This window comes from Parasteatoda tepidariorum, chromosome 8 (genome assembly GCF_043381705.1).
Source record: "Parasteatoda tepidariorum isolate YZ-2023 chromosome 8, CAS_Ptep_4.0, whole genome shotgun sequence".
NCBI lineage: Eukaryota > Metazoa > Arthropoda > Arachnida > Araneae > Theridiidae > Parasteatoda > Parasteatoda tepidariorum.
This window is the reverse complement of record NC_092211.1, coordinates 83,517,804-83,539,706: the sequence shown is the minus strand read 5'-3', so window position 1 is coordinate 83,539,706 and position 21,903 is coordinate 83,517,804. Positions and strand designations below refer to the sequence as shown.

The 21,903-nt window shown below is 29.8% G+C and overlaps 1 protein-coding gene across 1 annotated transcript in view; it reads left to right on the top strand.

Moving 5' to 3' along the window:
- The window catches only part of LOC107442058 (cytochrome P450 3A21), a 67,939-nt gene that overhangs the window by 11,458 nt on the left and 34,578 nt on the right, over window positions 1-21,903 (top strand). Inside the window, 9 exon segments of the mRNA XM_071184308.1 lie at window positions 715-803; window positions 1,670-1,815; window positions 4,494-4,609; window positions 7,828-7,972; window positions 11,060-11,223; window positions 12,918-13,006; window positions 14,667-14,810; window positions 15,742-15,795; window positions 15,797-15,893. Of these exon segments, the coding sequence (XP_071040409.1) occupies window positions 715-803; window positions 1,670-1,815; window positions 4,494-4,609; window positions 7,828-7,972; window positions 11,060-11,223; window positions 12,918-13,006; window positions 14,667-14,810; window positions 15,742-15,795; window positions 15,797-15,893 (1,044 nt within the window).

The window sequence follows — 21,903 nt, the reverse complement described above, 5'->3', positions numbered from 1 at the left end:
TACTAATTAATTAGTTCAAACGATATTTCAAGTCAGAGAACCGAACACAAAAATCTATTTTCTCTGAATAAACATGCCTCTCTTATATTCGACGGATTCAGATTTCTGACCTCCAAAATAGAAGAATTGGCAACAATCAGAAGAATAATCTTCACAATAGATGGGCCAGGAGAGCTTTCAAAAGCGGTTAATTTTATTATATGCGTATCTCGCCATATTTCGAGATTTTTTTCAACAAATTAAAAAATTTTGCACACAATTCTAAAAATTCCTTTATTCAAGGATGAAAGAAAGAATTTTTAGTAAATATTTATTACTTTTTATTATTTTCAATAATATTCGAAAGCATTTTGCATGGTATAAAATTTTTCGCATCATTTAAAAGAATGTAAATGTACTCGTAAAAATAGAAGCTTGTGTGAAATCGGTTGATTAGTTCCTGAGAAATTGAATTTTTGTTTGATTTTTTGGATCATTTTTGTGTCTGACTTCGGAACTTAAAATATCGATTACACTAAATAGTTAGCACATTAGAGATCATCCTTTTAAACCATTAAGATTGAGTCCTAGAGCATAAAGTTAATTATTCCGATCTTTAAATTAAAAGTTATTCAGGATGGTCCATTTATTTATTTATTTATTTTTGCTCACCGTATGATGTAAAGCGTTATGAAACACCTCCAATTAATTTTAAAATGTTTTTATATTTAATAGGTGATGGGAATTTTTCAAGATTGTGCTAAAACAATTCTTCAGAATTTTAAGATGGAAAATGCAAAAGGAAAACCTGTGGACGTGTACAAGTTAGTAAATAACCTCTTCATAAAAATTTTAACCATTTAACAAATATTTAAAAATGAATCGTTTACTATACTATCGTTACTATCGTTTAATATAATCTTTCAAGGAAACGGATAATTTTTAAAGTTATTTTTTAAAAGTAAGCTATTGTAAAATTTATTTACTTTAATCTTATTCGGCTGGTCATTTTATTAATGTTGTTTTTCACAAACATTCTTCAAATATGGAGATTTTAGATTTTTTTTCATGGTTTTGTTTAGGATCCTGGAAATTTTGATATGCATTTTTCGCAAATAAAATGTTAACATAATAACAAAAAAGTCAAAAATATCATGTAAATTTTATTTTATAATTGGCATAGAGCAACGGACCCAATTCTGAGTTTACGACTATCAATCAACTATGTACTTCGACTATCAAATCCATAGCCTTGTAATTTCAAACCCAACCCAGAAGAAAAGGTGACTTTTTTTTATCAAGCATTGAGACAAAATAACCTCCGCAAAGGACTTTTTTATGGAACTATCCCGCATTTGTGTTACATGGAGAGGAAGAACACGAAAATCTCTTATGGTTAACCCATTGTTGAGCCATCGCATCTTCGGAGAAAATTGGAGTCAGCCATAAGGAATACAAATAAATCTTAATAAAATTAGTACTGGCCAATTACCAGCACACAAACCAGAAGTCTTGTAAACTCAATGAAAATACAGCTTCAATCTTTAATTAATGCTAACTATGTGCTAACGAAATATAAGATAAAATTTGAAATTATTCTTGCATTCATGCAACTCAGCATTCATGCAATTCTACATACAATGTTATTCTATTCAATATTTATCTATCTGTCTCCTCAAAATGTTTTTAGATTTTATGGTGCTTTCTCTATGGATGTTATTGCCAGTTCAGCTTTCTCAACAAAAATTGATTCTCACAACGATCCAGAGAACCAGTTTGTAAAATATGCCAAAAAATCTTTTTTGCAGGAACTTAATTTCAAGTTTTTATTTTTCTGTAAGTATAGATTCATTTAGTTTTCAAATTCATAAATTATTTGCGTATGCATGGTACTGTTTTATTAATAAAGTTTGTAAAGTAAAATAAGAAAAGATCATTACAATCATACTTTTTCCCTTCAAATAGTAGACTAAGAGACAACGACCAATTTATTCAAAACATTTTCACTCAGTTGTACAGTACATACAACATACAGTTGCTTGAGTGTTAATTCGAGAAAGCAAAGAGTCTGTTTATCCGTTCGCTTGACGAAAAAAATCTCTTTTCAGACATAAAAAAAAACTAAATCCAAAAGTTCAGATCAAATTGTTGCGGATAACAACTTGGAAAAATGCACAGAGTTTTAAAAACACTTTTTTTTTTAAATTTTTACTGTGAATGGTTCCAAAACAAGATACCGCACTTTGGGTGCATCCCACTTTTTTCCGTAAATTGATCCGCAAAGTTTTACAAATTCTTTACGCAGATGCCTTATCTGATGTTATAAAATCACCATCTACTTTTAACAATAACTAAGTAAACCAGCCAAAATGAATTTTTTGTTTCAAAAATTTTATTTATTAAATTCAGAAATTATTGTTTTTCTTTGATCTTCAACTTAGTAAAGTTCTTTTTTTAAAAAAAAATGCTATCTACGAAGCTAATGAATCTCATGACTCACAGACTAAAACAGACTAAGCTAACAAGCAATTTTTTCATTATCTCTCAGAATAGAAACGCTTGAAACAGAACTAAACCCTTCAATTTTTGAAAGAAATATTATAATTAATTTAAGTAATAACATTCCAACACAGGGCAAAGAGTTTCATTTATGTATCAGAAATATCTTTTATCTCACCAAAACATTCTTCCTATGAATGTACTCTTAAAAAAACGTTTTTAGGTTTATTATAATAATATATCATTTAATAATATTGCTAGGAATGTTGTATCATGTCGAACCACAATATCGTTCAAAATTGCAGCAAATTTATATGGTACTAAGTCGAACCATATTATACTAGCTCTCAAACAGGATGAAAACTCTGTTATCCACAACTTAAGTGAAAACGCTGTTTAATTTAAAACCTTATTAAAGTTACAGCGAGTTTCAGCCGTACCAGGGTTCGTGATTTCAATATTGTGATTCAATGTTCAATAAATTTTTTAAGAGTGTAATATGTAGTATATTCATAGGTTGTTAACATTAAAATCTAATTTACACGTAATTTTTGCTTTTGCTCATGAATAAAAAATTTATTAGGCACAGACATGAAAAGAGAACAAGCAGGGTTCGTATCTCTGCAAAAAAAGGCAAAGAATTAAAGGAAGATATTTTATAGAAGTTTGAAAAATAAAGAAATACAGAAAAGTCACTAAATTACTATTCAGTATTTTTTAAAATATGGAATTGTTTCAAAAACTTAATGATAAAATATTCATTTCTTATATTTAACAAGAAGCAATTAAAATGATTTTTTAGATATAACTCGTATCGATAAAAAAATTATGTATTAAATGCATTTCTTTATAACACAAAAATATGAATAATTTAAAAAATTGTGATTAAATATCCATTTTTTTTATATATTTGCTGTAATATACTGAAATAATAAAAGTCATGACATACCTCCTAATATCGGACTTCTTCTATCTCCATGAAGAGCAGACACTCGATGTGGCATGGACTCACTCTTGTTGAAAGTCAGAAATATTCAGCTATGCAGTCTCAATCGATGTCTATAATTGCGAAAGTGTTGCGGCTGCAGATTTGGTGCACTTGCTGACCTCTCTATTATATCCCATTAATGTTCGGTAGGATTCATGTCAGGTGATCTAGGTGACTAAATCATTCACTGGAATTGTCCAGAATGTTCTATAATTTAGTCGTGAACAATTAGGGCTTAGTGACATGGTGTATCTTCATCCATTAAAATTTCAACACACAGTTCAAGAAGGACTGCAATTAGTATCCAAGTAGCAGAACACGATCGGTGAAATCGGACTATAGGACCCAGTCGAAAAAGCAAACCGCACCATTATGGAGCCACAACCTGATTGAACATTGGCTTGCTGATAACTTGGGTTCATGGTTTTGTGAAAACTCTCCTATCAGCTCTGACCAGCCAAAATTGGGACTTATCGTCTAGGATCCAATCAAAAGGCACGAGGCCAGGAAAGGAATTTAATGTGATGTCGTGCTGTTAGTAAAGGCACTTCTGTTGCCATATCCCATAACAGACGAATTTTGCTGCACTGTACTAACGGGCATATATATTTCGCGTCCATCGTGGGACGTCATGCCTGTTAGGTATTCTGGACACACTCTTAACACTATAGGTCTAGAAATGTTGAATTCACTCCCAATTTCCGAAATAAAATGTCTCATTCGTCTAGCGCCTACAACCATTCTTCGTTCAAATTCTGTTAATTCTCATCTTGCGATCGTAATTACATCAGAAACCTTTACAGATGAATAACTTGCACACAAATATAAGTCCTGCCAGTGGATTATCCATATATACATTTTGTACGCTATACTACTGTCATTTGCATACTTGGATAGTATTATTCTATGGCTTTTGTCACAGTGTATTTCCCCACCCTTAAAAAACTGTCACATTGTTTGTAAATACACTATGTAGAATTAGAAAATAAAAGACTACTTTATAATTAAAACTGCAAAATAATTTCAGTGATTATGCCAAATCTGCTCAGAAAGCTTGGATTCAGAGCTTTTTCACCTGATAGCATGGATTTTTTTAAAAGTGCAACCTTAAACATCATTCAAGAAAGGAAGAAAACTGGACAGGTAAATTTAAATTACCTCATACAATTTGAAATTCATAAATATTAAATAACGAAACGTATTGATTTTCACACTATACACTTTTAAGCTCTTTTTGAAAACTTTTTTGGACTCTCGAATCATAAGAATGATGGAAGTTTCTGAAAGGTAAAATTATAAAAGAAAAATTACATACTATTGGGTAGTTTTAATTGGCAGGAGCATTTCCAAACTCCTCAAAAATATTTTTGAAAATGCAAATATAAAAATGTTTTAAATCTTTATAAAAAATAGAAAAAAAGATTTTCCTTGCAGACTACCTTTGGAAAAACGAACTGTAAAGACTTATCTTCGGATAGCAAGACACGAAATTTTAATTCGCGTAATTACTTCAAAATGTTATATCCTTAGCCGATTCCTGTGTTGAACAAACTGCTTTTGAATTCAATGATAAATGCATAAAAAATACAACATTAACTTCATAACGGTTTTAGGATAAAATAGTGAGACCATATTAAAGGCGACTACCATTTCTAGACTTGGGGAGAAAGCCTACCAGAAAAAAAAGCATGTTCATTACACAGGACTGTCGTATTTCATCAAGCACGTTTTTTTCTATTCTTAACTTAATATATCGTTTGCACTTATTCAGAATCATAAAATTATAAAATGATTCCAGGTACCTGTTACCACCACAGGGCTAAAATACAATAAAAAAAAGCTCGCTTTTTCCCATCTCTCTTCGTCCCAAACATCAGAGTCTCAACTGTAGCATGTGTTAAAACACGAACTAGAACTGATTAAAACACAACTATATTTTTTAAAAAAAAACTTTCAATACCAACGTTAAAGAACTTAGCAACTTTTAATTATTTTAAACATAACAGTGCTAACAAAAATGAACATCATACCAAAGAACAAAACAGAAAAACATCAGTGGCGTAACTAGATCACCCATCGCTCTTCTAATTTATGGTCGTTTTCAAATAAATGATCTAGTTCATCGCTCATTCGTGTTCTCCCTCATTTGGCGATTTTGGCGGAGAAAGAAGGGTGTCGCCTGACGGTACAGATGAGTCCTCTTTTCAGATTCGTGTTTTGTACAGGCAATAGAAGGAATAAGAAAGTTAAAGTTTGGAAAACGTTAAGATTAGCGGAACAGTAAAATAATTGCTAGATTATAAATCATTTTAGAATTCCAACTTCTTAGTACAGATAAACTATCCAAAATTGCTTATATTTTTACAAAAATAAGAAAAAATTCAATTTTGAAAAATGGTTTTATAAGCGATATCTTGTGATAATTCTCTACTGTTAATTTTTGAATTTTTAAAAATGGTTTGAAATTTTAAAATGTCTCACATAATTTGCACTAACAAAACAAATGTCCACATTTACAATTGAAGTCAGAAATCAAATTTTTATTCCTTTTAAACTTCAAACCTTTAAAATTGACAAAAAATTACTTCCCAATTAATTATTAATACATTACTTTTGCTAAAACTTTTCTTAATAATAATTCCATCTAATAATATTTCAGATGTTTTAAAAAAGTAGCTACAATTAGTTCAATTTTTGTTTTTATTTTATTAAAGTTATTTAATACTTGTCAATTATGTGGTACATAATTATAAAGTATGTAACAAATTTTATAATTTATCTTAGGGTGTTTTTCAGTTAAAAAAGTACGTTTAAATTTTAATCAAATGTAACAAATAATAATATAACATCTTGTAAAATCAAGAATATTTTTCCAGGTATTGGGAATTCTTCAAAACCTTTGCAAGAAAAGATTTAAGACACATCATTAAATAGAAATATAAAATTAAATTTGAGGAAAAAAAATGCTGCAACACATTATTTATAATAATAATGATGGTAATAATAATAATAAATGCTAATAATAAATGCTTTTTTACTTACTGATTTAATTTTGATTTTACATCTGCAATGGATGAGGTTAAATAGCTTAAATACTTTAATAGTATTTTTGACTTTTTTCACATAATATTGCATTTAAGGAAGATTTTATAATTTTAGTTGAGGATGACTAGGTGATTTTTCTAAGGAACTAATTCGGTGTTAAAAATCTTTGACGTATTTGTCGAATAATTTTAAATTAATCTTTCATAACCACTCTTCTCTGTGAGCAAATGTATAATGGACAAAATTAACTCTACGTAAGCTAGTGAAATTATAAAAATATATAGAATTTTTTTTCTTTTACAAACATTGGAGAGAGTAAAAATAGAATTAGAAAACAGAAAATGTAGTTCTATAGTTTAAAATCAAAGTAGTGGTTAAAAGATTACTTTCTAAGAAGATCTCTAACAAGAAGCTCACGAGACACCTGAAAGCAAGAAACCATCCTTTGACTGTCATACTAATCGATCAGAATGTTCAGTTACTTGACTCTGCTCTAGCAAACTAAACCACCCGAATCATTTTCCCAGCTCTGTTTATCGTAAACATTTTACTGTTTATTTGTCCCCCATGCTTAGTTTAGTCATCCAAATTGGCAGAAAATTTTTGTTTTCCGTAATTATTTTGCTTTTCGCGCAATTAATCTTTGTTACACCCTTCTCTGAAATCTGTATTGCACGTCTGCTCGATGGTTGATTTATCCTCTCTGTAGTTGATTCAGTTCTTGCTAAACTTTCTAAAAATAAAAGCACTTCTTCTAATCTTTACAGCGAATTAATTGCTACACCATCTTTCTCTTCTTTTCATTGAAAAATTGCTAATATCTTGCACATTTTTTTTGGTCTTAAAATCATTTCTGACCCATTAACATAATTAAATATAAGTCCTTTAAAGTTCTTATTAGTATTGGAGATTTTAAATTTTAAACTCACAGTTAATAATAATTTATTTCAGCGATTTTATTAAGAGTTATTTTTTTCTTCATTTATTCTCTAGTTTCAATTATTAACTAACTATTTTTGCAGTGCTTCCTAATAATTAGGTAGCGTTTTGTTTTTAAAAAAAGACTAATCAAATTTTGCAGATTTCTTTAATTACTTGAAAATAATTAGATAACTTTCAAAATTGAGGCATCATAAATACATTAATTTGGCTTGTTAAATTCACATTAGATCTTTTGCATCTCGCAAGCAAAGGATCCATTTGACGTCCAATTGTTCCGAAAAAATATAATTTCATTAATTTGTATCGTTTTTACTCGGCGGGAATTCTGTGTATTACTGTTTTTGTGAATTAATAGCTCAAATTTTTTATCTTAGACGAGGAATGACTTTCTGCAGTTGCTTGTAGATGCAGCAACAGAAGTTGCAAAAGAAGAAAAGTGGGATGATACGGATGATCTTTCTTCCAACTACGTTGATGATTCAAAAGGCCATGCAGTTTTCAAGGGAATAACTTCAAAACGTATGCATCTAACTTAATTAATAACAAAGAAGAAACTTCTACGCAATTAGTTTAACATTTGAAATGAAAAAAATACTCAAAAATTTAAAAAGGAAAAAAATTTATTTTCAAGCTCTACTAAATTTAAACGTTTGGAGTACGATAACTTATACGAAGAGAATTAAATTGGGCATTTTGTAAAAACCGCACTTAATGAAGAATTTTTACAATTCTTGTCAAGATGGAAAAAAATACATATACATATGAGAGGTTGCAAATTAGTATATAATTGATGGTAGGATACATTACGCTCCTGGGATCTAACAAAAAAACTACTGAAGAATGTGAGATTAAAAATACGAAAACCTGTTTGATTGCGGAAAGAAACAGATAGGAGTTTAAAGACGATTTATAGAAACACACCCAAGTTTCATTAGGTGATCTAGTTTGTCTCAGCGTTTTTATTTCGTTTTCCTACCGATTGATTCAGTAGATTTCGATAGCGTTTTTGTCCTTCCTCACTTAAATATTAATTTGTGACCAGTAATAAATAGACTTCGCAATTTTATTTTTTTCTAGGATTTAAAAAACTTATATTGTTAACGGTTATTACGAAATACTTGGCACAATCAAGCATACAATCGGTGTTACACTAGTTTTAAAAAAAATAGAAATTTTTAAAAATGTTCGATACCAAATCATAAAAATATTTGAAAAAATAAAATAAATTTTTGAAATTATATTTTAAATGCTTTTCTATTTGATATACAAGTATTTAAGTTTCATTAAAATGATTCACAAAGTCCATTCCTTATAAGTTAACAACCGTTTTAAAATGTGTCTTTCATTATGCATAATGTGCTATTCAAGTTTTTTTTTTCAATAAATGTAATTGACTAATTCAAATGTAGTAAGTTCTGGTGGACGTATGTGAATGTGTAGCTAAACGTACAGTGCGTCAAAAAAAAAGTGGACTACCGTGAATGACTTTTGATCTAATGATCGGATCTTAATGTTCTAGGACTCCATCTTAATGGTTCGAGGGATGGACTTGAAATATGTTAATTATTTGCAGACGATATTTTATGTTACGAAATCAGACACAAATTTTTTTTTCTTTGAATAAACATACTTTTTTTCAACGTATTCTGACTTCTGTTCTCTAAGATATAGATGATAGCTGAAATCTAGGAAGTATAATCTCCATAGTTTGGTCAGGTTAGCGATCCAAAGTAACACCTTAATCTTAATTATACTTTTTGTGTATTTCACCATATTTCGAGAACTTTTTAAGTGAATTGAAAATTTTTTGCAGATAATAAGATAATTTATAATTTCGAAAGATAATTTAATGCTAATAATAAATGCTTTTTTACTTACTGATTTAATTTTGATTTTACATCTGCAATGGATGAGGTTAAATAGCTTAAATACTTTAATAGTATTTTTGACTTTTTTCACATAATATTGCATTTAAGGAAGATTTTATAATTTTAGTTGAGGATGACTAGGTNTCGAAGGAAATCGGTTGAATAGTTCCTGAGAAATCAACTTTTAAAATAGTCGTACATTTAAAATTCGATTTCTTAGGAAATCGGTTGAATAGTTCCTGAGAAATCAGCTTTTAAAATTGTCGTATATTTAAAATTCGATTTCTCAAGAACTATTCAACCTCTCAAATTTTGGGTTTTGTCCAGTAAAATTATATGCTTTCAAAATTTTATACTTTTAATTCAAAATCTTTTCGGATACTATTAAATAAAATGATAAATATTTAAGGAAGTTGGTTTCTTGCAGAAAATTATCTTTTCATAAACGAATTTTATAATTGTGTGCAAAAATGTTTCAATGAGTTAAAGAAGTCCTCGAGAAATGGGGAAAAACGCAAAAAGTAAAATTAACATCAAGGGTTCAAAATCGCTCTCTTGAGCAAAGTATTGGGACGATATTCCCTAGATTGCGGCTAACCCTTTATTTTGGGGGTCAGATATCCGTATCCGTCGATAAAAAGGTAGTGAATTCAATCAGAAAAAATACGTTTTTATGTCTGATTTCGTAATTTAAAATATCATCGGTACAAATCCATTAGCATACTAGGGATCACCCCTTTGAACCATTAAGGTTGAGTACTAGAATGTGAAATTCCGATCATTAGATCAAAAGTTGGGTGGTCCGTTTTTTATTATTTTGGCTCATCGTACATTTATTATTGATATCATTCTTACTTCATTACGACGGTTCAAAAATCGTAATATGCGTCTTTAAACCCTCGGAAAGATATATTTAAATGAAATTTTTAATCTCTGGTACAAAATATGCTACCATACTAAGTAATGTTAAGACTGAAGATCCAGCGAAGATTAGTTTATGTTCGTTTTTCACAAAAATGACTTGCGGATCGCCATTCTTCGCATTTTGAGGATTACTACGTTTTGACAAACAACAACTTATGAAATTGGTTCTTGCCGAGAGTTATTACACAGTGAAGATGGACCAAGCTGGGCAAAAACGGTTCCTGGCCTCATTGAAATCCGCTTTTCTTCAGAATCAGCTATATGTTTAAAAATTGTTTTGTTTTAGGTTTGCTGAATTTGAGGATGAGCTATGTTATTCGAGATTTTATTTTAACCCACATCGGCGCATACCCTTAAAATAAAATTAAAAGAACCGAATTTAACGAGTTTATGAAAATTTATAATGAAAACAATTTCACAATACAGCAATTAACTCTTGTCTTCCACAGAATACAAATTTGTAGCTAAAAAAAATCCTTATAATATTTGGACTTTATAATACATCAAAAATTTCTATTTAATAAGCACATTTGTTGAGTTAAATTTTGAGAAGTGAGAACAGTGAGCTATAAATTGATAAAAATTAAGAAAGCCAATGCATTTTTAAAGAAAAAAAAGCAATAATTTCCATTTAGTTGAAATTAATTTTCTCTGAATATAATATAACAGATATGAAGAATATAATATAACACTAATGTACCCTTTTTTTTGGCAGATGCTCGTATTTTTTAGTAGCTTTTTTAAGAACTGTACGAAGCATAATATCAATTTTAAATGAGTTTCTATGTAATATAGGAAAAGTATTATATTTTAGGATTATCCATGGATGAGCTTGTGGCTCAGTGTGTTATATTTTTTCTTGCTGGCTACCATACTACCGCAGCAACTCTAGGACTTACTACCTATCTACTGGCATTGAATCCGGAAGTACAAGAAAAAGTTTTTAAAGAAATATCCGAAGTTGTTGCAGAAACTAATGTGAGTGAAGAAATTTACCAAAAAGATTCGAAGTTTTTTTTTAATAATATTGCAGCCCATAGCTAAAATCTTTTGGTTTCATAGCGATTAAGAATTATTTAATAGTTCTGTTACGTTTATAGATGGCATTTTAAGGAAAAAGTAAGCTTAAACAATTGTCAAAAAATCTTCCATTCCGAAGGTTTAGCTCGAAATTCACTATTAGTAATATTTGATAATGGAAAAACTTCATTAATTACAAATTATACAAAAAAGAGTTTGAAAAGCCTCATGAAAACAAAACATACCATACGGAGAAAAAATTTCTGGTAAAATTACCATATAGTATACTAATGACATTTCTGATTAAAATTAAGCCATAATTCTGCTTTTTAAAACAGCAATACATGGTATTCAAGCCATTCATTTGGTAATTTTTCCATTCATATGGAAACTGTTTTTTGGAATTTCTGGTTTTTTAAAATTATAGATCATCTTATAACTGTTTTCGTTTAAAAAAAGAGTACTGTTTAAAAAATTAAAGTTCTTATTATTAAAACTGAAAAGTAAATGCAACAGAATAAATGCTTTTTATGTCATGCTCAAAAATACCATGATAAAATTATCTAATTTTATCACATTTAGCAAATTTTATCTTGTATTTTAAAACCATATTTTATTGTAAATTTTACAAAAATCATTACCATAGCACTTTGGCAAAAATTATGGAATTTTTTGGTATTTCAATAGAGCCATAAATACGGTCAAATTGTGTATTCAGTATAATTTTTTTTAATTTTATGAAGATAAGACAAATTTTGCTTGCTTAACAATGAATAATTGTTTGAATAACAATGATAATTTTTTAAACTTAATAGAAATATTAGTATGCAAAGCTTGTTTCCTTAAAGCTTAAATAAAGGCATGCAAAAACCTTTAGAGGAAGAAAATCTAATTTTTTAGCATTTATTTACAGGTATGTTTTTGTCTTTTTACATTCTAGCTCTCTGCCCAGGCTCTCAAATGCAATCTTTTCCTTGTGTTGAAAACTTAGTGATCAGGCTACCTTCATTATTTTACGTGTAAAAGGAAGTCTATTAAAGCCTCAGCAAACAAACATTGCTTCACCAATGATCATAAAATACTAAATAATCCTTGAGAAGTTGGATTTATCCTCGGTTTGAAATTGCTTTCTATTATTGATTTGCAAATTATTATTCATCCTCCATTTCTGAAGGGTTTTCTAGTCTTGTTTTGTAAACTTAGGTTCAATATTTAAAAGGGTTGTTTAAAAAAGCAAAGTCTCAATATAAAAGGGTTGTTTAATCAAACTTAACGCGAACCTCATGGCGTGTAAACTTGCACGGTTTATTTACTAATCATTTATGAACCTTGTTGGGATTTGTGATAAAGTTTGTTGCTGACATTAAAACCAACCCTACTCTTCTATCTAGATTAATAACTATATTATTGGGAAAAAAAACTCATTTTTCTATAAGCATATAAAATACGGAGTACCACACACTTATAATACATTTATTGTATACCGCAAGTCTTTTCAAGAGAAAACATCCGCAGAGAACTGATAAAAATAATTAACATTTTTCTAATCAGAATTTATAGAGATTAATTTGGAAAATGTTTATCTCTTTTGCTAGTAATGGTGTATTATTCTAGAATTTTCATTGTTGGTAATTTTAATTTTATAATTTCAGGGTGAACTGAAGTATGAATCAATTCAAAATATGAAGTACCTTGACAATGTTGTCTCCGAAGTTTTTAGAATGTATTCTCCCGCAATTAGGTATTTATGCTGTATTCATATATAAGTTTACAGCATATTTATAGATTATTAACATATATTTATGCAACTTGTATTTCTCTTTATAAACAATTTTTTGTAAATAATAAATAGCTTCAGGCTTCACCTTTCAAGAATTTTCAGTTTGGAAATTCTTCTTCTTCTAATGACAAGACAGCCATTTGTAGGGCGAGTCCTTTTTCAGAATCACTTCCCATTCTGCTTTTTTCATCTCCAGGGTGTTCCAATAGTTCATCTTTTGTGCCCCGAAATCTTTAACAATACAGCAAACCCACCTTAGTATGGTTCGTGTTCCAGCCGGTTTAAAATGAAGGATACCGGATGTTACGGAGGACAGGTCCATTCGGCAAATGAGTCCTTCAAAAGTAATGAATAATAACTGTTGATGCCATGATGACATGCAAGACTCGTTTGACTATACAGCTGTACAAACGATGACATGCAAGATCCGTATAGTCTATGCACCTTATGGTTATATCTGTGCCTCACGCACCATTGTTATTTACTGCACCCAGAATCGTCCTCAAAACTTTTCTCTCGATAATAGCAAATCTCTTTTCATGTGATTTTGACATAACTCAGATTTCTGAGCTATAAATGAGCCCCGGTCTCATGATCGCCCTATGAAGCTTTCCCTTTTTACTAATTTTAAATGTAAAATTTTTATAATCCATTTAGAAAGTGTTCAGCTGAAACAACGTGGTATTTAAACCATCCTGGCTGATTAAGTTTGTGCCAATGTTGTTGAAGTCTTTGACAAGTTCTAGATTATGATATTCAATTTTTAACAACTCAATGTTTACAGTGTCTTGCACGCATGCATATATTGTGCTTTGTTTTCACTAACAACTAAGCTTATTTTTTATAAAATGAAATAATTTAATTAAAGGGAACTTATAAGAATAAAAATGAAATAAATTATTTTAAGTACATAATTGAAATTTCACATGTTAATATTATATTTTAAATGTAATAAAATAAGTTCTAAGTAATTTCTCCTTTCACCAAAAAGAACTAAAAAATGATTATCATTGGTGAATATTGGTGAAGAGATTCGAAAGCGAAAATAAATACATTGTTTCCAAATTAAAATTAATTTCGCAATTATAAAGATTTTACACCGTGATAATTTCAACAGAGGAAGGGTTGATTCTTCATGTAGGACGCAGTTGACCGTGGAGAGAGAAGTTGCAAAACAGGCTCAAATGTTGGGCCACTTTACAATTTTGACTTTATTCCATCTAAAAGACATGAGTTTTAAAAGTTTCTTCACCGTACTAAGCACATATTCTAAAATGTTTTGAAGTATTTACGTCTTCCTTTAAAAAAAAAGTAACTCTTGTTTGTTTTCCACTATATAGTATAAGTTTTTTCCTGAGTAAGGTCGATTATACTAGAGAGATCAGATGGCAGATTGGATTAGGATCTAAGCAATATCCTCCAATGAGGTTATTTAGAAATTAATCCTTCTTAACACCACACAGATCCTAAAACATTTACAATTTTAGTTCTATTTATGTCTGAGTTTCCTGCACACACATATACATGCATGTTTTCTCCATCATTTACTTATTATCAGTAATATAGCTCCAATTTTTTTTGCTTCATTGTATTTAACTCAAATACACCGTCTACCTTTTAGGACAGAAAGAACTGCTGATGCTGAGTATAAATTAGGCGACACTGGACTAACGATCCCGAAGGGAATGACTATCGGAATCCCAATATTTGCAATGCATAGAAATCCAAAGTTTTTTCCTAATCCTGAAAAATTTGATCCCGACAGGTGAGTAATGCTGTAAAATTTACCCTCTAAACACTTCACACATTTATTTATTCTGCTACCTGCTTCTAGTTCGACATTTAATTTGATCCTTCCTAATTATTAGAGAGAATATATTCTTAACTACAGATATTTATTATAGCAAAACGATTATGCTTAGGCACTTTACAATTTTTTGTTAAATATATCTATAAGGATAAGATTTGCAATAGAGCACTGGCATTACTAAATTTGAATGTGCAATCATAACAAACTTATTTTTTGTTTTCTTCTAATGTTTAATCACACTCAGGTAATAGACTTTTTGATTATTTCTTATGATAGGTTGATAAGTATGCTGTTTGACTCTGGCATTATATTGGTATATTTTTTTTTTAAAAAAAAACATATTATTTCTTGTGAGTTTTATTTTTATGTAAGTACAGTAAGTTACTACCCGTTTTTAAGGTAGTACATGCACCTTCATTTTTTTAAAGGTTTTGTGTATGAAAATTTTTAACACACAATAAAAATCTGATTATTTTTTTTAGCCTGAAAATGTTAGAATTTGGACGATATCTACGTTTTAAAATTATAATTTTATTTAAAATTTTTGACAACATTTTAACTGATCAAGTAGAATAATTGTTACTCAGATACAATTTATTTTCATTCACCAAATGAGCTTAAAATTGAACCAACAATGAAAAAAAATTTTTTATCCAAGAAGTAGATAATCATAGACTACAGAAATGTAAAAAGTGTGTTCCCTGATTACTCTCTTCGTGTGCTTTGTTTTAGCTAAAACCGCATTTGAGCATAGTATATTTCGCAGAAAACTTGTGTTTTGCTAAATTTAACTTTTAATTTTAAGATATAAGTCTATATTACCCTATTTTTTAATCCTTATTAATGTCATTGTAAATTAAAGTTTTTATTTAAATTTTAATTACAGATTCAGTCCCGAGGAAAGACAAAAGCAGATACCTTATACTTATCTTCCTTTTGGCGAATTGTGTTGGGATGCGTTTTGCACTCCTAGAGTTGAAAGTATGTCTCGTCTACGTATTCAGTGCTTTCCAAGCAAAGAGATGTTCTCAAACACAGGTACGCATAGGAAGTGTTCTGAAAATTATTTAAAAAGGCCCCAGTTCAATTGATGAATAAATCATCGCATAATCCATTAAACAGTGTGACAATACTTGCTTGGAAGCTATTGCCTATTTCACACTTTAAAAAAAATTAAGGTTTTTTTCTGTATATCATATTAGCTCTTCAGATTTAAGAAAATAAAAGAATCTTAGTAACTGTATTTAATAAAATAAATAAATAAATAAACCAGAAAAAGGATGAAATATGACAAAGCAGCATTGAATTTTGAAACACGTTTATCTGCGAGCACCGAGAGGAGCTTCTTTGTTTATAAGGATCTGATACTTTTCACCGACATTCGGGTTTTCCATTCCCCTTTCCCGACAACTCATTTCCCCAAGAAGTACGTTTGCTCGACAGCACGTTTTTCAGACAGTTATGTTGCACGACGGGTGCATTTGCATGACAGGTTCACTTGTCCCCCAACTTATTCGTTTGGCAATGCATTTGCCTGACGAAACAATTACGAAAACGTTACTAATTGAAAGATTATATAGATTTACTCAGTAATTTTTTTGCAATACAGCCGCCTTCCCCTGTTGGGGTATCTCACTTGAGTGCTTATACACTATACACAGTGAAATTAAAAAGGAACAAATTGGAGTACAACGAAGATCAGAGGTTTTCGTTCGTGGTAGACCTTTTTTGCCAACTCGCAGACAATTCGTTGAAGGAAAAGACCGAATTTCCATTACTGTTGCAGTTATGAATAATCGTTCAACTATGAACTATTTGAGTGTTATTGCTCACATTCTTCCACTATAATGTGATTGCATAACAGATAATCCATTATAATCAAGGAGTGAAAAAGGCAAATGAAAATATTTAAAGAATCCAGAAAAAATTGCAACAGGAAACAAAAATTGAAAATAAAAAAAAATAAAAAAGAATAAAAATTAATAAAAAAAATAAAAAAAAAGTTTTTATATACATATATATATATAGATATATAATGCGACTTAGAATTGACTATAATTCTGAAAGGTTTCAAGTCTTTTAAAACGCAAAGGAAAAGGCAACATAAACAGTCATTAAATATCGCTTTCACTTTCTTGCCATTAGTAGCCCAGCCTTTCTTAAAAGATTAAACAGTTGTCAACAGATAATCTTATACTCATTGCCCTTATATTCTTGCCCTGTCGGGTATTTGAGCTGTCAAGAAAACGGAGTCGGGCCTTTGAGTTGTTAAGCAATCGAATGTGGAGAAAATAGCCGTATCGGGTTTATACATATGCAGTTTGTTTTGAAATCACCACCCTCAATATATTTCGTTTAGAATCCTGTGCAAAAGAAGTTGACGTAAGATCCAGATTCCATCTAACCAAATGAATTTTGTTGTGTTAAACTCTGCTCTTCTTGGTGATTCCTCACATTTTAATGGTATTTTCGTCTCGCTTTAATATTAATTTTGAATCCTTAACGTGATTTTTTTTTTCCATTTTAAATTATTGTTACAAATAACTAATAAATTTAAAAGAAAGTAGCAAATTACATATTAGATTTATGCTACCGACAAAGAAGACTTATATTTCGTAAAAATGGTATTTGAATCGAAATAAATTATTAAACACAAAACCTTCGTGTATTTTAAGATTTTTATCGGTTGTTAAACATTATTTGTTTCTATATATGAGACAATGTTATATCAATACAGATTAAGTTTAATTCTTATTTGTGAAATAAATTTTCATCCACTTGAGTGACACTAAAAAAATGATTTAAATTCCAGGTACCGGTACAATTTAGGAACTCGGGTGGTCTTTTGTCACCAAAACCAATTGAATTAATCATGGAACCTAGAACTAATTGCCCTGTGAAGTTTTGAGGGAAAACAACAACGAGTTATCTGCAGGAGTATACACTGTTTGTTACAGAGTGGACTTAGTAAAATTTTAATATGTGTGTAGATTTATGAAAAATAGTTGCAAAATGTTGATAAACATAATTTGCAAGAAATGGCATATAGTTTATTTCATTTGATAATAAAAATTGATATTTATTATTTTAACAGTAGTAATATTATTTTGAAACATTATACACACTGGGATACTATACAAAGAATTTAAAAGTATTGGTTTTAGAAGATTTATGAATCTAGATTAGTGCAGATTACGAATTTTTGAGACGAAATCACGTGATTTGTGATGAAACGCGACTACTCAAATATATGACAAAAATATATTCTCAACTCGGAACCTCATCTCAGTGCATTGCGGTAGATTAACTGGAATGAAGGCTATAGGCTCGAAACTAGAATGACGAAATAAGCCGAAGGTGGTCAAGGAATTGGCCTCTTAACTGGAAAATTCCAGGTTCAAATCCCGCTTCAAGCATGGATGTAACATTTCTCTCTATTCTATCTGTCTTTGCGATATTGGGGCAACGTTGATTTTCCTGTATAAGCACCTGATAAGCATCCTAAGAAAAGTGATCAGTAACACCACCGCACGTTAGACACCCTGAGGTGCTACAAATGCCACATAGTTTTTTTTCTTTATTTTCTCTTTTGGAAAAAAAATAGAATAACGGAATATTTCTTTACTTTTGATTAAATTTGTTTATTCGAAAGTGGGGAGGGTTATTTCGTTACATTGACGAGACGTTCCTTAGAAGTATATTCTAGGAAACGGTTTCGTCAAAAATGAGGAAAGTTTCGTGAAATTTGAGTATCCATTTTTTACAGTGTATCAAAATAGAATAAGACCCTATGATGACTTTAACCATTTGGGATTTTACAAGCCCTTTTGATTTTAACTTCTTCTGATTTTACAAGCCTTTTTGGCTTTTAATATTACAATTTACTTGATTTTATTGTTCTCTTAGATTTATGTATCTCAACACCTTTTAACTCTTTTTTTCTCATCTTTAAAATCATATATTAAACTTGGTTGTCTTATACCGGTGTTTTATCCCCTTGCATGATTTTACTTTTCTATGGTTTATTTGCAATGGTTTTAATTTTGCTGTTACCGCCAACCCAGTTTTAGTGGCTGTTTATTGTGATATTAGTGAATCATTGTGTAACTTATTTGCTTGTATCATTGCCTATTGTTGTATTTCGTTTGTATCATTACTAATTATGTTGTGAAACTTAATCTTTCTTGAATTGTGAATTATGCCGTATGCCCAATTAAGGGAAGGTCGGTTATTTATATTTTACAGCGTATCAACGCAGAACAGATTTAACTGCCTCAAAGATTTTAAAGATAACATAATCAGATATGTTAAGGGTAATTAATTATTCAGGGAGTGTGACATTCAAGAATGGTAAAACAATGCAAGAATTTCTAAATATAAATTCCTTTTAAAAATAATGCTGTCAATAATGACTACTACAAACTTCGTCACACTATTTATAAAGATTTGATGAAACAATTTGATATTATTTCAACCCTTTCCGAATCGCGTCTTACAAAGGTATCCTTCAATTTCAAGCTACATTCCTGTAGAAGTGAACTGTCTCATATCTTTTGAAGACAGAGAAAGGTAAGTAATGCATGTCGGAATTTTCCGAATCCCTAATTTCAGAATATAGAAATCGAAAATAGAATATTGCCTTTCTATTAAAGAAATGAATTGAATTGCATTCCGATGATTCGGGTTTGCACTAATTTTTATTTTATATTATTATATTCATTTAGTTTTCTTTATTAGTTGGGATAATTATTTTCCCAGAGGTAGCAGTAAATTTCTCATAATTTTAATTAGAAAAAAAATGTCAGAGTAGGGAATACCGGACAATTGTCCTTTTACTCAAAGGAAGGTCAGAATAAGAAATAACGGGCAAAGGCACTTTACCTTAAAAAACAGTGATGGGAATACAATGCATTTCCTACCTTTCTAAACCTGCTAAAGGAAGACAATATTCCACTCTTTATGCGGTGACAGCATAGAAATGGAGGACTAGAGCTGCACCCTTGTTCTGTTATAATATTGCTTCCGGAACAGCAAATTTCGGTTGAAATTTTTATTCAATCTATGCACTAGCAAGTACAACCATTGATAGGGCATTCAACTTCGTATCTGAGCTGGGTGCCTGAAGATGCGAAGCGACCCTTTTCCCATTCATCTTGAAATGGATGCTATGAGATGTGATGTGGTGTGGAATGCAAGCGAAATTACAAGTGGGTGTTTAGCAAGACAAATGTAGTTTTAAATACAAATAATGAATCAGGTAAAAAATACACGTATACAAGAAATACTATACTCAAGAGATTCTCAAAACACAATGAACACGTTGTGAACCAAATGGTTTCAAAACACATCAATAAAAGTAACCCGGAAGTATAGACTGTCAAGAGCTTGCAGCGCTCCCTAGTGTAGAAAACACCATCCATAATGACTAGATTGTTGATGGGTTTAACGTACTATCAAAAAAGTTGTCAACTAATTGCACATAAAATAAAAGTACTCTATCTAATTCAAAATATTGCTAGTACAACTCCTTTTTATCTTAATCACAGATTCTTCTTCATAAAGTAGATATTCTAAACTAAAAGAATCAAGCAATTATTAAGAAAACACAATAAAACGATGTATTTATTTTTCATGGAACATCGACAAAGTTGCCTCTCTCTCTCAAAAGTAAAGCGTAATAAGAATATTACAACCACTTCAGATCACTTTAATTAATAAATTAACAGTAGGGAACAATCTGAACAAGTGAAGGGAATCTCGACAACCTTGCTCAATCAACCCGTGTAGAGGCTTAACTTCTTCCTTTAGCATTAAAGTCTATAGGGTTGAGTGCATTCTTATATAATTATTTTAAAGTAAACAAACCATTCTAAATCTAAATGGAACCGGTTTTAAGGTTAATTTTTTTTTAAAGTTTCTGAATATTTACACTATTAAGGGGAATTATAGCTTATTTTTATTTAATGAAGGAAATGAAATTTGGTTTATTTTTTTCTGTCGTTATCGCGCCAAGTGCATTCAAGGGGTTGATCCCTATTTTAGGGTGTTGAACAGATGAAAACGAAACTATTTTTAGGCTGCGCCGTTAAATTATGTCTCAAATGTGAAGTTTTGCATAAAATTGTGTTGTAGTAATGTAAAAAAATAGGTATGAGGAATTTTTTACGTATGATATACGCATTAATATTTTTGCATATTATCTACGCATTAATACTTAGTAAAAAGGAATGTTGTTAAAACAGTTTCGCAAACAAGTTGCAACATTGTAATTACCATATTTTCGCCAAATATAATTATGGAAGTGATAAAATAATTTATTTTACGTGTATAAATCATGTAATAAGATGCACTGCAGAGCTCAATATTTATTGCAGCTATTTATCTACAATTCATAAGAATTTCTCTGTTTATTCACTAACTATAAATATTGAAATGAGGCAGCCTTTACGTAAAGTAGAAGAGAATATAGGCAAAAGCAAGTTTCCTACCACTCTACCTTTAAAAAGGATTTATTTTTCTTTTACTTCATACCTAGATATAAATATTTTTATCATATAATGGTAGACAAAAATGTCTTGTGTCCTCAAAATAAGTGCTAATAATGAAACTTTTTTGCTACCATTTTTTGCTATTTTTTTAAAAATAAAATTATCTTCCTTTTGGAAGAACGCTCGGCTTATAAAAGGAATTATAAGCACTGGTTATCTTATAGTTTTCTTTTCTATCTAAAATTTAGCATTGTAATGTATAAATTCGAGACAATTTTTAAATATGGCAAAATTGTTTTAAATAATTGCACAAAACCTTAGATGTTAAATTTAAAATAATTTATTTATTTCACGCAAAAATCAAAAATTTACAAAATATTAATTTTTTATGCATATTTGATTGAAGTTTATTGGCTTAAAAGCAAAGAAATTAAAGTAATTAATATTTTAGCTGCTTCATTTTGAATTAAATTTTTTAAAACTAAATTTAAAAGATTTATTAATAGTATACAGTTTTATTCTAATTATATTATATGGTTTAATACTTATAATTATATGGT